The 16,202-nt window shown below is 36.5% G+C and overlaps 2 protein-coding genes across 2 annotated transcripts; one reads left to right on the top strand and one right to left on the bottom strand.

Annotated features, from left to right (window-relative positions):
- The first annotated feature begins 1,494 nt into the window (after nt 1-1,494).
- LOC137726484 (alcohol dehydrogenase) lies at nt 1,495-4,084 on the top strand. Its single transcript, XM_068465421.2, has 9 exons — nt 1,495-1,776; nt 1,876-2,012; nt 2,267-2,313; nt 2,430-2,755; nt 2,855-2,937; nt 3,025-3,100; nt 3,233-3,390; nt 3,496-3,657; nt 3,756-4,084. Exons 1-9 carry the CDS (start codon nt 1,740-1,742, stop codon nt 3,870-3,872), a joined length of 1,143 nt encoding a protein of 380 aa, XP_068321522.2. The 5' UTR covers nt 1,495-1,739; the 3' UTR covers nt 3,873-4,084.
- Nucleotides 4,085-4,781: 697 nt separating this feature from the next.
- Nucleotides 4,782-14,504, bottom strand: LOC137725390 (putative transcription elongation factor SPT5 homolog 1). Its single transcript, XM_068464054.2, has 22 exons — nt 13,974-14,504; nt 12,197-12,435; nt 11,969-12,112; nt 11,679-11,837; nt 11,527-11,610; nt 11,233-11,303; nt 10,783-11,140; nt 10,510-10,665; nt 10,304-10,401; nt 10,171-10,219; nt 9,909-10,061; nt 9,676-9,819; nt 9,484-9,577; nt 9,189-9,347; nt 9,064-9,112; nt 8,884-8,978; nt 8,643-8,721; nt 7,217-7,271; nt 7,010-7,127; nt 6,747-6,890; nt 5,564-5,661; nt 4,782-5,118 (listed from the first exon to the last, which is right to left on the bottom strand). The coding sequence occupies exons 1-22, from the start codon at nt 14,320-14,322 to the stop codon at nt 4,873-4,875; spliced, it is 3,141 nt and encodes a 1,046-aa protein (XP_068320155.2). The 5' UTR covers nt 14,323-14,504; the 3' UTR covers nt 4,782-4,872.
- Between the last annotated feature and the right edge of the window lie 1,698 nt (nt 14,505-16,202).

Here is a 16,202-nt window from a genome sequence, read left to right as displayed (position 1 = left end):
GTGTGTAGTTTTACTTTCCAGAGAGATCGACAGCATCCAAATGTATTGTATCACTATCACATGCTTGCATATTTGATTCTTTTGGCGAAATTAAGATTTATGAATTTTATGATCCTAGGTTATATGTTTGGATGAGAGATTCCAAGTTTTATGATCCTAGGTTATATATGTCGAGATATGCATAACATGCATTACATCAAATATTTAGTAGGTACAAAAGGGACTTGTACCAAACATTCGAAGGGTTCTCGAAACATCTTTACATATATATTTTCCAAACTTGAGTGGTATTGAGACCACCTCGGTCCCTGTACTTCCATACGCCCCTGGCCATATGGTCTAGTAGGGAATACTCTATCAAGTCTAAAGCTAACACCACATGCAAATAAAAAGCAAAAAGATATTGAGCCACCATCACACTTTGCGTTACAAAACACGTTGTTATTAATTCAGAAGTTATAAATGATGTGCATGTTAATACTCACATTTTATAGACATATTGTAAAATCATAGTTAGTAAAATGTGGGATGGGTGAAATATTTTGAAAATTTTGGCCATTATTTAAAAGAGACCCTCTTCTCGAGAATGTAGGTTAAGGACACCCCCTTCATATTTGTCATTTTAAATATTGTTCCCGGTTGTTGGATTATTTTAATGGATATCTTGTAATTCTGTAAGACTGATACCCATTATGTATGCGTAAGGTTAAGAAACCAAGGTGCAGAGTCAGTCTCAAACTATTAACTAGGCTAGGCTAAACAAGTGTTTAAGAAACTAACTAGTTTGACATATTATACCGTAGCGAAGCAGCCAGCTAATTTTTTTTTTTTTTAAAAAAAAAAAACTTTATGAGGACTTCCTATCAATGTGAGTATTGGAGATTAGCCAGCAACATATTTAATTAAGCCTTCTTTTATTGGTTATTTAACTTTTTATGATATTTCCATTCCAAATCCGGGATTGTGGTCCAATACCACTGATCCTCCTGTTTAATAGTCGTTGAGTATTTTTCAAAGTTATTTTATTAATAAAGAAAGATGACAAATGCCACCAGTTCTTTTCTAAAGAAGCAGGATGAGATCATAAAAGATGACAAAGTCGACCGTCAATATTAAATAAGAGTGTGTAAAAGACAAAAGATAGTGTATGCTTATTATTTATGTATGCAATCTTGTATGCAAAGAATATTTCTCAAAACTCTTTTTCTTGTTAAATTCGTTTTTAAGAAAAATCACAGATCAAACTGTTATTACAAACTCTATATTAACATTGCTAGTTCGCAAGTTTTTTTTTTTTCATTTCTATACTTCAACTTTTGAAGTATTTTCTTCTTGACATTAGTAATTGTATATTTAACAACAAAAAATTGAATCTAATTGGGGAGTATAGTCTTATACTTTTTTTCCCTCGAAAGAGAGTACTAGTCTTACTCGTCAACAGTACCTGGTATCAATACGCAGCATGTAAAACCTGGGACTACATTCCTAGCAAATGAAATCAAGGAATGGTTTTGGTTTTGCGTGTAGTATATCACATACAATATATAGTTGACAATCAACAAATTATCTATTAATTAATCCAGGTTCCACTTTCCCCAGCATATGGCAATGGCAGGCATGTATAAATATCCACACAAGGTCGCTTTTATCTCCAACCACAAACAAATTTGAAACTATTTTTACAAAAAGCTTTAAGAGTTTCAATTTCATCAAGTTTATAGCTGCATTTCTAAGCAAGAATGTCTAATACTGCTGGTCAGGTCATACGCTGCAGAGGTAAATTTTTTTTTTTGTTTCTGAGATTATTTATTAAGTAAAGGGTTTCTTAATTAAGTTTTGGTTTATTTATTCTGTTATTATTTCTGGTTTGTGTAGCTGCTGTAGCTTGGGAAGCAGGGAAGCCACTGGTGATTGAAGAAGTCGAGGTGGCACCACCACAAGCAAATGAAGTCCGTTTGAAGATCCTTTTCACCTCTTTGTGCCACACTGATGTCTACTTTTGGGAAGCCAAGGTATGACATTGTTTTGAGAAATTCTGTCAGAACGATCATTTGTTGAGTTTCAATTATTGAACTGATCAAAATCAAACATCGACGATATAGCGCTATCGAATATCAACGACGTAACGAAAACTGATCATTTTAGTAATTTAGATTTGAAAAATGATCCATTGATTTTCTTTTTACTCGGTAGCATTATTCATTTTATTGATTCAAGATTCCCATGTTTACAGCACCAAATTTAAAATGGGTCTTCTATATTGCAGGGACAAAACCCTTTATTTCCTAGAATTTATGGTCATGAGGCAGGAGGGTATTTACATTTCTATCATCTTGTTACTAAATTAGTAAAACATAGACAAGTATATATGTACAATTATCATGAATTATATTAATGTGGTTGATCAATAAATGTTGTGAACATTTCAGGATTGTGGAGAGTGTTGGTGAGGGAGTGACGGATCTGAAAGCCGGCGATCATGTCCTGCCGGTGTTCACAGGAGAATGCAAGGACTGCGCTCACTGCAAATCAGAAGAGAGCAACATGTGTGACCTCCTCAGGATAAACACTGACAGGGGAGTGATGCTCAGTGATGGCAAATCAAGATTTTCAATCAAAGGCAAGCCTATCTACCACTTTGTTGGGACTTCCACCTTCAGTGAGTACACTGTTGTTCATGTTGGCTGCCTTGCCAAGATCAACCCCTCGGCACCTCTAGACAAAGTCTGTGTCCTCAGCTGTGGAATCTCCACAGGTAAATTGTTTAATACTATAGAGCCAAATTGTTGAACAGATACCAGTTGTGTAATTGACATTATTTTCTTATTCAATTTTTTTAATGTGTGTTGCTTAGGTCTCGGAGCTACTATAAATGTTGCAAAACCGAAAAAGGGATCAACCGTGGCTGTTTTCGGATTAGGAGCTGTAGGCCTTGCAGTGAGTCTCTCAGTCACCTTCACTTGCTTGCTCACTTGTTTTTGTATGATGAAAAATGTGTGTCTAAGTTGATCCTTCTGTTTTTAGGCTGCCGAAGGAGCAAGGATGTCTGGCGCTTCAAGAATTATCGGTGTTGATTTGAATTCGAGCAGATTTGAAGAAGGTAACATACACAACTTCTTTAATCTCTCAAAAAAGAAAACAATGCGTTGGAGATGTGTATTCTGCTCATTTTTCATATTTCGTGTTGACAAATATCTTGAGAACGCTCTGAATTTAACTCGGCTGTTTGCAGCGAAAAAGTTTGGCGTGACGGAATTTGTGAACCCAAAAGAACACAAAAAACCAGTTCAAGTGGTGATAGCTGAGCTGACGAATGGAGGAGTGGACAGAAGCATTGAATGTACAGGAAATGTTGAAGCCATGATATCTGCATTTGAATGTGTCCATGATGTAATACTTTAGCCTCTTCTTTTTCTCCATTTTCTAAATTCTCTCTTTCAAATTTCAATGTGTGATCTAATTACTAACAAGTAAACACATAAACTGCTATTTCAGGGTTGGGGTGTTGCAGTTCTTGTGGGAGTGCCACACAAAGAAGCCGTCTTCAAGACGCATCCGGTGAACTTTCTGAACGAGAGGACTCTCAAGGGCACCTTCTTCGGAAATTACAAGCCTCGAACGGACATTCCCTCTGTCGTGGAGAAGTACATGAACAAGGTAAAAGCTACTTTTGACGATTCATGTTCTATTTCGATATTTTTTTTTCCAAATTTTAATTGAACAGGGAGACGGAATAATTAAATTAATGGTTGCAGGAACTGGAGCTCGAAAAATTCATCACCCACAAAGTCCCATTCTCAGAAATAAACAAAGCGTTTGAGTACATGCTTAAAGGGGAGGGTCTTCGTTGCATAATCAACATGGAGGAATGAAACTAAAACGTCATCTTTTGATGTTTTGTCTTGTTAAATTCTAAATTTTCGACTTCGTCTTTCGGGTTTCTTTGTTTTCTCAAGTTTGATCTGCTTGTAATGTACATGTGAATACTTTGTTTTCATACTGTATGCATAATGTCTAGCTTTTGTTGGATACTTGTATGAACATACGTATCAATAATAAAGAATACAAGTCGACTTGTTTTATATATATTGTTTTCAATATAGTTTGTAATATTGAGTCATCGTCACACTTTATATTCAGATATTCACGACCAAGAGTATTAGATTCTCTTTCAAATAGGCCCTGAAAGGACAAGGAAGGCTGGAATGCCAACAGGTGTCTATTATTGAATTCAATTCACCCGACTAGTATCCGTTTTTCGAACGTCCAATACCAAAGTCATTGAATGGGTAAGTCGCCAATCCTTAAAACGGACTATGTAATGTACTTTATCTGCTAGATCATGGATGGATACTTTACCAGAGGTTTCTAAAGTCCAAAAAGATACTTCCCAAGTGCAAGTGAAAAAGTGAAAAGATATTAAGTCACCGTCACACTTTGCATCTTGAAAACACCTTGTTACTAATTTATATAATGGAGGTGTGTGTTAATACTAATATTTTATGAACCTAGCATATAATCATAGTTTTTTTAAGCATAATACAATCATAGTACGCAAAATGTTTGGCAACTTTGCTAAACCGGGATTCTTACTTGATCCAACGATCCCAATTAAACAAGCCGTGCAAAATTGGGATCCTAATTTCCTAAAGAGATCTTCAATTTAGACACTAGTCTTATCTGAGTTTACTATCTACACCCACCACAAACAGAATCAACCATCATAAACATAACAGATGCTAAGAGAGAGAGAGAGAGAGAGAGAGAGAGAGAGAGAGAGAGAGCACTCTAGAACTTTTGCTTCCCAAAACGAAAAATATTACAAAACTCAATGATAATTTACATGTTGAAATTTTATTCGTTCGCTCCAAATTACGATTGAGCAAGTTTCGACAAAATAGCCAAGTCTAATATCTTAACATCAAGAGTGTCATCTACCTTCACAATTCCGTCTGTGCCATCAACACCAATCAGCTTACCGGTCGCTCCTCGTAGTGACCCGCCCATGATCTTGATCTTATCACTTTTCTTTGGTACCACTGCCTCCATTTCATTAGGTAGTGCCACTATAGTTTCCCCATTGCCACCCGACCCAATAACTACCCTACATGAGCCATCCTGAACCACAAAACATTGTACTCAGTATCTCCAATAATTACACAGGTACTTGAACAGTGTTTCTATTAGTATCTATTCCGATGATAAAAATCGGAACAAGATCATCCTAGCATCAGAAACATCAACTACAATATGATAGATATAGAAGCACATTGCCCCAGCACCATCATTCATAATTCTCAACGTTCCTTTACCCTCCAACAAAACCCAGGCAGTTCATAGATAACAAATGAAGGGACATCCGAAACAACAAACCAAAACAGTTTCATAGACTACTCTTTATATCTCAGCAAGATTTAAAAGTGAACGTAAAACCACTTCTAGATATTAGTTTGTAGAAATCACCAAAACCCATAATGTACATTTCCTTTGCACGTCCAAATATCATTATCCTCGGTAAACATCATAAAAATTCAAACATTTGGAGCATAGTTTAATGACATACCGGAAGCACTTCTCTCACAACTCCAGTAGTTTCCTCTCCAGAATTGCGTACATTGACCAATATGTCTGGGAGGAACCACGGTCCTTCACTGTCCCCACCTGCTAGAAGATGTAAGATTAGAACTCAAATGAGGGGGTATAGAACTCTAGCTAAGCCAAGAACTTACATATAAACATGTGTTTGATAAATATATTCACAAACATGGGAATCTTTCATTCCCGTACCCCAAGATTGGTCATACGAATTACATTTCCAAACAACCCAGGCAATCAAAATAAATAGGCCAAGAACTTACATATAAACGTGTGTTTGATAAATATATTCACAAACATGGGAATCTTTCATTTCCGTACCCCAAGATTGGCCATACGAATTACATTTCCAAACAACCCAGGCAATCAAAATAAATAGGCCACTTCCTCATTCTGACTGACACTTTTAGGCACTAAAAAAATCACAGGCAATCAAAATTTAGGGAACGTTTGATAACATTTTATTTTTAGCTTTTCTTTCCCTAAAGATTTTATTTCTATTTTACTTTTGCTCCTCCATTGTACTACATCACCATGATAATAATATTCCTTCTACAGATTTGGGTGGTTTCGTTTAAGCACATAAGTTTTCTTCTTTCGATCCTTAAATCCAACTTTACACCTTAATAATAACTTATCCACCCCTCCTCTCATCGTCACCCAAGCCACCAACAATCTTGTCCAACGAAGCAAGCGCTAGGCATTGGCCTCTGTAACAAACACTTTCACAGCACCATGGCTGAATGGCCAAGCCCAGTCATTTGTCCTCGGTGACATTTTTTATCTTCTTTTATTTTGATTGTGAACTAAGACAAAAGACAGTTGACCAAAGAGTCATTTGAGCAAACAAATGAGGGCCAAGCAACTATTTTTTAGTTTAAAACTCTAAATAGAATCTTCCAAAAGATTATTCAATGAAAATTTCCAACTCCTGGGTCAGCCCCCCTAAAGAGCTCTAGGATGCCAAACACTCCAGCACCAACAACAATTCCTGATGTCGTTATTTGTTTTAAGGATACCACTACCACCTAGGCTTAGACCTAAGCCAGGCCCTTAAAAGTGGGTGGATTAGCAACCAGTTCTCAAGGGGGGAAATAAGAGTTTAATTCAGCACTGTTATCTAATTAAAATAGAAAAACTGAGACGTGAACCTATAACAGGAGACAACATATCCAGACCACCAGTGCCTGGTGTCATTGGCTGCCCTCCAGGAGTTCCAGGAAGATAGGATGCCGAATTTGGTGTCATAGGCTGGCCACCCGGAGTCGATGGCAAGTAAGGGCTAGGAGCATTTGCTGCAAGAGGGGCATAAAATAAACTATTAAAGAATAAAAATAAGAGAAACTAAAGGGATATAAAAATGAAAAACTTGTCTTAACAAAATTTGTTTCAAAGAAACAAGAACTAAACGTACCATAACCAGAACTACTGTCCCTCGGTGTGCCAGCTTCACTGTAATTTCCGCCAGGAGTGTTAGCCCAACCTGAACCGGGAGTTGGTGCTTCATACGCTCGCGAAGGAGGACTTCCTGGCTGAAATACAACAAATTCCAGCTACTTAAGCAGAAAAGGAATAAACCCCTCCCTATCCAAACTGAGAACACATATGCATTCATACTGACCTGATACTGTGGGCTAGCACCCCAAGAAGCAGGGTTTCCTTCCTCCCAGTTATCCCTGATTTTCTCACCATCAAATATCAAAGAAACATCAGCAGCAATGAAAGCACACTTGGCCACAAGGCACTTGTTTGACTAAATCAAAAAAAAAATCTTGAGTATTTGACGATATAACGATTATTCAATGAGAAGTGGTTGGTTAGAAACATATCCATCTTAGAGCCTTAGTCCAAAACTGATTCTTATGAGCACTAGATAATAGAGTTTAATTAATGAAATCCAGTGGGTGAGTAATCAACATGATTACGGTTTCTCTGTTTCTCCTTTGAGGGTTAAATTTGAGTGCATGCCGTTTCTTTATTCTCCTCTGTTTTCCTACTTACTAGTGTTGTCTATTTGCAACTCCAAATGAGGTCCTTTTCTGACCCTTTTTTTTTTTTTTTGAGGCATCTCTTCCTGTTTAAACCACTATAAACCCCCATTTACTTTCAGAAAACATTAGCTCTCAAGTTTATCCAGGACAGCCATAAAATCCGGAATATTGCTACTGGTTCCAAAACTCAAGCAAACCTGTTTTAGCCCAAAATCCTACTCCCCACTTTCATACAGAAGTATATTTTTTTCCAGTCAAGACCCATTATGATACCAATATATAAGATAACTGAAACAATGTATGCATGCTAAAATCCTTATCCTGATACAAAAATGTGCATTATATTGCATAATGATAAATTATCTGTAACACAGATACGACATTTGAAAATGTGCATTATGTTTGCATCAAGATAATGTACATGTGTAACAGATTACCATGACATGAAAAGGTTAAAATAGAACCGATGAATTCGTTTGGTTAAAGTCCCTGCAATTTCATCAGTTTTAGCTGCACTCTAGTTTGTCTTTATATTGAAGTCTATACGGAACTTAGATGATTAATAAAAATGTTACTGAAAATTTTCGAATGAAAATATCAGACTGAAACGAAATCCTATAGACTAGGGCTTGGTTTGGATTCTCAAATGTCACTTAATTATCCCACACCAGCATTCTCCTCTAAGAGCGCAATCTAGAACTTCTTCCACTTTTTATAGGTCCAACTTTTCCTATCTACATTTTTCAAACCTTTGCTACAGATCTAATTTGTTTTTCCTTTTCATGAGATACCTAAGTTGTTCTCTTGCATTCATAATACAATAATGAAACATGTCACTACAAATATTGGTGATGATACAATGACTATCTGAAATGATCATACTCACGTATACAACAAAATAAAATAAAAAACAGTACATTCTCAATACAAGTGAGGATTTCCATTTCACTGATATTAACGCTATCTTTAACCCACTATAATGAACTATATTTGGCAGAATTTATTTCTTCAACTAAATTTCAAAATAAATAAAGAAAAAGTTATTCGGGCACAAACCTAGCTGGACTCATAGGTGCATACGGATTCCATGCTCGGTCACGCATAGGAGTCCTCATGCCATCATGTATAGGTGTTGCTGCAAGGAGTACAAAAGATAAATAAATAAATATATCAGTCCAATAATGTCACTGCCAAATAAGATATGGTCCCAAAAATGAAGTAAATACAAGACCTCCAACAAGAGATTCCATTTTAATTATAAAAAAGAATGTCAACCACAAGAATTAAGATAACAAACCTCCAGCATCCCTCATAGGAGTCATATATGGGTGGAGAGGAGTTCGAGAAGGATGCATAGGAGTCTCACTTCCCATACCGTAGCGAGATGTATCACTGGAACACAGCTATATTAGAGTTGGAAAAAGAAAAACATAAGCTAAACACAGAGAAACAGAACTAAAGTGAAATGTATAATTACCGATATGGTGTGGTAACAGTCACATTATCAGAAATACAATTTCGATCAACTGCAAGCATAACAAAAGTGTTATGGCCCAGAAAGAACATAAATAACCAAGGAGACCAGAATTCCTACAGACTTGCCTGTAACAACCTTCATTTGGGACTCCAACTCAACCCGTACATTTGGTCCCTTAACCTCAACAACACGTCCACGATAGCCCTTATAGGCACCCTGGCGAATCTTTACTGTAGTCCCAACCAAGCCATCATGCCCTCGTCCACCTCTATTCCTTCCTCCATCTGGACAATGGAAGTACAAATTTTTTCAATAAAATATAGCTCGATATATATAGACAATGTCATAAGAAGGAGAAAGCGTGTTTGGGCATTATATGAAAAGTTAGAGAGCAGCGAGCACTAAACATCTGGAACATACAGTTAGATGGAGGGCCTCCTCTAGAAAACCTATTCGGGGACTGAGGAACACGAGGAGGAGTTCTGAGGTGGTCATATCTTGAATTTGAGTTACCCTGTAGGTTAGACATAGGAGTGGAAAGTATCAAGAATCAGAACTAACTAAAAAGAATAAAGAGTTCACGTCTACAAAAAAATAGAACACAGGGTTTACATTTCTATCGCCATTAGCACGTGAACCTCCCACAAGAGCACAATTATGAGACTTAACACAGATAAAGCCTGCATGCTCCAGGTGATGGCGATCAAAAATGAACAAGACTCCCCTGTATATGTGTTGCACAGGACCCTGTTTCCCCTATCATGCCAAAAGCAGTGATTATATAGACTGAGATTAACAAAATATAAAAATGAGGCAAACCAAACAAGCAATAGAGACCATCTCACCTCGCAAGGGCCATCAATGACCCTCACAACATCCTTCACAGATACTTTGTGTTTATACTTAACTTCCACAGGAAAACTTTTCTCAATCTTGCATTTGACCTCTCTTAACTTGACAAGGGCAACCTCGGGTCTATCAGGAACTCCCTTAAGAACCTGGAAACAGGTAATAATAATGAAACACACAAAGAGAGAGCATGAGATAAATTATATATTGAGATTAAATACCTGAAATGTTTGTCAAAAATAAACAAAGAGTGCATACCTGAAATGCTTCACTTTCTACGCGTATGATTACACCAAAGCTATTGTTACTGCATCACAACAAAGGCAAATTAAAGTTAAAAATTAAGCATGATAAAGTACAGATGACTGGTCACCATGGAATAGCAACTCACTCTAGTAGCACGAGATCATGAAGCTCATATGCCCCAATTCTGGTAATACCAGATGTCACCTCAGAGCTCTCCACAACATCATCAGCAAACACACGGATCTTCAAACAAGAAAAATCATTTAAATTCCACATTACTATTTTACAAGAAAACTATTCCTGAAGTCCATGACTTTGCTCCTAGAAAAACCAGAGGAAAACAATACTCACATGTTCTTTCGTTACATCAGATAAGATAATGAGAACATGCTGCTCAACCTTAACAACCATACCAGTTGCACCTTCCTGAGTGCCAGATACAACTTTCACATGATTCCCAGGCTCAAAGTATTTGCAAAGCTCTTTTTCATTTATGGCAAGTGTTTTCTGGAAAATCAAATCCCCAGTAAGAACAATTCGCCACAACACTAAATCAATAGATAAGTAGGAATATTGAAAATTAATGTAAATATCACATCAAAAAACACCACAAAAAGTACTTACTGGGAGTTCTTTCATTTCGGGTCTGATATGAACAGTCTCCTCCTCAACTTTCTCAACCCATCCTTTCAAATTTTTTAGATCTCCCTTGACAACAATAACTGCATCACCCTTCAGAAAGTGTCCCTTCTTTCTGTTTGAAAATAAAGTTGACAGACTGGCAATATCTCCATCACCATTCTCGCTGGGCTTCCGAAATTTTTCAAGTTCGTCAAAAGTTGGATGTATGTTCTGAGTACTAATTGATTTGATTGATACTGCTTTATACAGGAAACCATCTTTAAACATCATGCCATTAATTGTCTGATAATAATCACCAGTCATCCTATCTTGTTTACGCTCTCCAAGAATATGCAGTTCCCTGAAAAAGAGTTTAAAAGGGACAGTGTAAGAAGTTAATCTAACAATACATTGACTGGAGATGAACATTGTCAGAAAATTTTACAGTATTACCTGGCTTCCTCAATATTTAGTAAACGTGGAGGAGGAACAAATGCTTTCGTTCTCACAACTTCTCTGCCATCCTGTGTCATAAACAAGTCATCTCAAATTACCCTGATCAATAAGATTGGATAATACATGCTTATGGAGAGGTGGAAATATTACAAACGAAGTAAATTCCAAGAATCAATTTGATGGGAAAGTGTACCTCAATAAATAGATAAAACAGGAATGAAAATAAAAAAAATTGCACATGTACACACAAAAGACTTGGACAGACTCAACAAAATAGGCGATAAACTTTACCATTTTATTTGCAAGAGCTTGTAAATCAATCCTTGGAATTAATTTAACTGTAACTCTCTGCCGCACATTGTCCACATCCGCAACCTATAGAAAATAAACTTAGCGGTTAGACAAAGAATCGCAGGAACTGTAAGAAAAAATACCATCCCTACCTGAGCAAGGTCTCCTTTATATGTCCCAGTCTTCATTCTGACCCATGTATCCCTAGAGAGATCAATAGCCTTGCTTTCAACAGAAAGAACGTCAGTCATTTCTCTAATTGGAACAAGCATTATTTTCTGGCCAAATATATTGCGCAGACCTTTGCAAGCCTGAAACCAAAACAAATACAATAATCAAACAATAAGAACTTCTATATGGTACAAATGTCTAATTTAGCCTTCCGTGGAATTGTGGGTACATAAACCATCACAAATTTATGCATATAACAACAAAAGCATACCTCCCTCACATGAGCTTCTTTATCCGCTTCAACATATACATAGTTTTTAAGGTGGTCGAGAGCAATAACAGACCTGATCTGCAGTTCAGGTTTATCAATATACTTTTGCATTAAGCAAACAGCTACCTCCCGCTCACGGCCAATCTGATGAGCATAAGCACATATATAATCAGTGTTCCCTAAAAAATAGGAATCATGACCTTATCATGCTACTAGAAATAATCATACCGCACATTTCACCATCCACAACTTTGGGTCCCTAACAGAAGGTAAAAGTGCTTGCTGATCCACATCAGTGGTGTCTTCATCATACTCTGTATGACTTGACTTCGCATACCGCGCTTGAATACTTTTTGCAATCTCTTCAAAATCTTCTTGCTCATCTTCTTGTGGCATCAACGGACGATGACGCATCCTTCTACCATCCTCATCTTCAGGTAGATCAGGTGCATTATCAGCAATAAAGTCTGCACAAAGACACTTCAACGATCATCACCCATACACAGGAATGGAATAAAAATCACCATGATTTCTTATTTACTTAACATCCCTATCAAACTAAAGTGGAAAATAATCATCATGCACACCTGAAGAGATAATTACAACTGCTCTATAAACCTTTGAAAAAAAAAAAAAAAAAAAAAAAACCTACACAAAATCAATTGAAATCAATTTAATAAAATAAATTGGAGCAGATATCTACATAACCTGTTTGGAAGACATGGATTCCATTGAAAATTACTTCAAACTGAAGAGAATAAGGGGGAAAAAAGTTGAATTCAACAGCACTTTTTTATTTTATATTTGACTCTAACAGGAACATACATAGCATTATTAATTGTGACATATGAGACACTTGTCCCTCCATTACTCAAGTGAAAGTCATCACCCCATAACACCTATTTACCAACTTCCTAGCAAAAGGACAAGTTTGCTTTCTGATCGTTTCATGCCAAAAAAACCCCCAAAACAGAAAACTAAATAAATGCCAAAGTTTTTCATCAAAAATAAATAAACAGCCAAAGTTCATTTGTAGACATACTTAAATGTCTAGACATTTTTGAAATGTAGCCCTATAACCTAATCTATCAAGAACATGAGTTTCTAAACAAATTTCAGGGCTACTGGTGTATACTTCAGCTCCCGGTGTAGAGGAAGGGAAATTGGACAAAGAATTCACATGCCTCCTAAGAATTGAGTCCTTCCCATAGACCTCTTGCATTACAGTTCCTAATCTTTTATAATTTTGATAGTGACATTACAAGGCAGTCATCTAGAGGATCAAATTTCATGGCATCCCAAACAATATGGAAACTAATTATAAAAAGAAACATGATACAAGACATAACTCATAAAAACTAGCAGATATTATTCAGTGAAAATCACTCTGCAATTACAGGGACCACAGAAAAATAACTCTGGCAAAGTAAGTATGAATAATGCCAAACTCATTTCTCCTTATAATGATACCATTTTGCACCTTTACTTTGATATCCAACGAACAAGGAGAATCATATGATTATTTATAAGGGCCATAGACTTCAAATACACCCATATAACGTCAAAAGCTTAACCAAAGGAAAACGAAGAAAACTAGAACTACGGATGAAAACACATCCCAGCAAACCAATCTATCAAATGACGTGATTAACACAAAAATTCACTTTCGTATGGAACAACAGTTGTTCAACTTAAATGAGAATATTAAAAGAACAAAAAGAAGACATTGTTCAGTCTTGAAACTTGGAAGAACCCAAAATTAAAGGATTCCCACAATACTAATACACTACAATTCCCAAATCAATTACAATTCATTACCAGCATTCACCTCCTAAAAATTCTACTACATTCATTAATCCCCAAATAGCTTAGAACCTAACTTCCCACCCGGTCCAAATTCAGAACCCTAAATCTCAATAAAAAGCAACAAAATTTCTGTAAAATCCCAACAAAATATGTAATAACTAAACAAAATAAGAGTAGAAAAAGGAACAGTAAAGCGTACCGTCCTCGCCCTCCTCGTCTTCTTCCTCTTCATCGGTATCGACCTCGGCCTCGATGTCGAGAAACTGCGAGCCAGAGGGCCTCTTATTCCTCCGCTTACGACTCGCACCACCACCACCATAAGGCTCGTCATCCTCATAGCCCTCCTCTTCCTCCTCGTCATCGTCCTCCTCTGCTACATCGTCTATGAAATCCGATCTCCTCCGCTTCTGACTGGACCGCTGTCGTCCTCCTCCTCGTTCCTCCTCCTCTTCCTCCTCGTCATCCTCGTCTATAGCTTGGTCGGGCTCGTATTCTTCCTCTTCATCGGGGTCCATCTCGTCGTCATATTCGTCTCTGTGACGAGCCATGGCTGTGATTGATTGGGATCAAATTTGGGGGTCTAGGGTTTTGGTAAGAAAGTGAGTGTAGGTTCTAATAGCGCAAATGCCAGAATTGTGTATTGGTTTGGGTCCGAGCCGCTGGGAAGAGATCAGATTTTGGGTTCGTTTTTTAAATTAGTGGGCTGTTGCGGATCGTGTCGGCGAAGGCCAGGTTGTTCAAGTACATTCCAATATATTTCTTATGGGGATGAGAAATTTTTCATTCGGAACGGGACACGAGTGGTTTACATAAGTGGTGGGAAATTTTATTTTTTAAGTTATTAATTTTTTAACACATATATTTCATTATCTGTATAATGACGCATGATGTACTACTTCGTGTACCAGTCACATTGAAAATTTTCTCTATAGGAATGGTTTTGTCTCACTTGGCTCATAACACTGTCATTTTTGTTTCATTTTACTCTATTTTCGTCTATTTTGTCAAAGAAATGTTAAAATAAAGGGTGATATAGACATTTAATTTTGACACTCTTTGCCTCCAACTTGCTTGTTAAAACAATCCCAATTCTATTTTAGATTACTCTAATTCAAAGTTCAAACGCACGTATATCTCTCTTACTGATTGATGCAGAGTTATAGTTGCAGCAGTTGGATTCAATGAGTGACTTGAATTAGATTTTGAAACACAACAATTATTTGCTTTTGCCAATGACTGCAGCTACAACACATTAATATGCAAGAGCGACAATCGAGGCTTTGAATTATAGTTATTGAACATAGAATTGGGATTGTTTTAGCAATAAAATTAGAGATAAGTAGTTGAATCCATTTACCCATATAATTGATTCACTCATGTTATAATACTCAATCTATTTAATAGCATACTCTTGGTTTATGATATAACAACTTTGTCATACTCATATTATAAGACGTGTATTAGTTACATTAAGTGGTGGTGTAGCCATCACACTCTAATTTTCTCATTCTATTGAAGTAATTAAATCAAATCAAATGAAATTCACAAAATCCAAAACCACATCCAAAATCAAATAAGAAACTAATTAAAGGGTTTTTATCACAAATGGTCCATGAAATTGAACTTCCCCATCAAGCTAGTTCCTGAAATTGAAAATCAATCAATGTAGTTCCTGAAAATTGATGCTGCAAATCAATGTGGTCCTTATGTTACAATTCTGTTAAAATTTTGTCTTATGTGCTTATGTGTCACATAAGTGGGTCCCACAAGTCTAACTAAATATTACTATGAAATTAAAAATAAATAAATAATAAAAAAAAATTATGTCAAAATAAAAATAAATAATTTTAAAAAAATTTCTCCCGACGTCTTTGTCAAGCAGGCTTGGCTACCATGGTAGCCCTACCCACCATGGCTCCATTTTTGGCACTCGATCCATTCAAACATAATACACCACGATAGAAACCTAGTTAAACCAAACCATCTTCTTCGTTTTCGACTCCAACATCGCTGACACCCACCTTCTCCCCACCATATACTCTGATCTACTGACGCACCCGAGGCCTAGGTTGACGACCTCACACCAATCTTGCTAATGAGTAGCAAAAGATTTGGGCAGCCAAGCCTGCACGAGGAAGACAGCGGAAGAAAAAAAAAATAGTTTTTTATTTTTTATTTATATTTTGACATAAAAAAAAATTATTTATTATTATTTTAATATTTTTAATATAAATGCTAATATTTAATTAGATTTGTGGGACCCACTTATGTAACACATAAGCACATAACATAAATTTTATCGAAATTGTAACGGAAGGACCACATTGATTTGCAATATCCATTTTCAAGGACTATATTGATTGATTTTCAATTTCGGGGACCATCTTGATGAAGTGGTTCAATTTCAATGATCATTTGTGATAAAAAC

Source organism: Pyrus communis, chromosome 5 (assembly GCF_041283825.1).
Source record: "Pyrus communis isolate YQ-2024b chromosome 5, ASM4128382v1, whole genome shotgun sequence".
NCBI classification, from domain to species: Eukaryota; Viridiplantae; Streptophyta; class Magnoliopsida; order Rosales; family Rosaceae; genus Pyrus; species Pyrus communis.
The sequence above is the reverse complement of the archived record's forward strand: the minus strand, read 5'-3'. Positions and strand labels throughout refer to the sequence as shown.

Excerpts from the sequence above, each read along its gene's own strand:
- LOC137726484 (XM_068465421.2), top strand. The coding sequence starts at position 1,740 with ATGTCTAATACTGCTGGTCAGGTCATACGCTGCAGAG. Across the intron at positions 3,101-3,232 it reads TTCGAGCAGATTTGAAGAAG|CGAAAAAGTTTGGCGTGACG; the intron begins GTAACATACACA and ends GGCTGTTTGCAG. Across the intron at positions 3,658-3,755 it reads TGGAGAAGTACATGAACAAG|GAACTGGAGCTCGAAAAATT; the intron begins GTAAAAGCTACT and ends TAATGGTTGCAG.
- LOC137725390 (XM_068464054.2), bottom strand. The coding sequence starts at position 14,322 with ATGGCTCGTCACAGAGACGAATATGACGACGAGATGGACCCCGATGAA. Across the intron at positions 10,402-10,509 it reads CTGATGTAACGAAAGAACAT|ATCCGTGTGTTTGCTGATGA; the intron begins GTGAGTATTGTT and ends TCTTGTTTGAAG. Across the intron at positions 5,662-6,746 it reads TATGTTGTCTCCTGTTATAG|GTGGGGACAGTGAAGGACCG; the intron begins GTTCACGTCTCA and ends ATCTTCTAGCAG.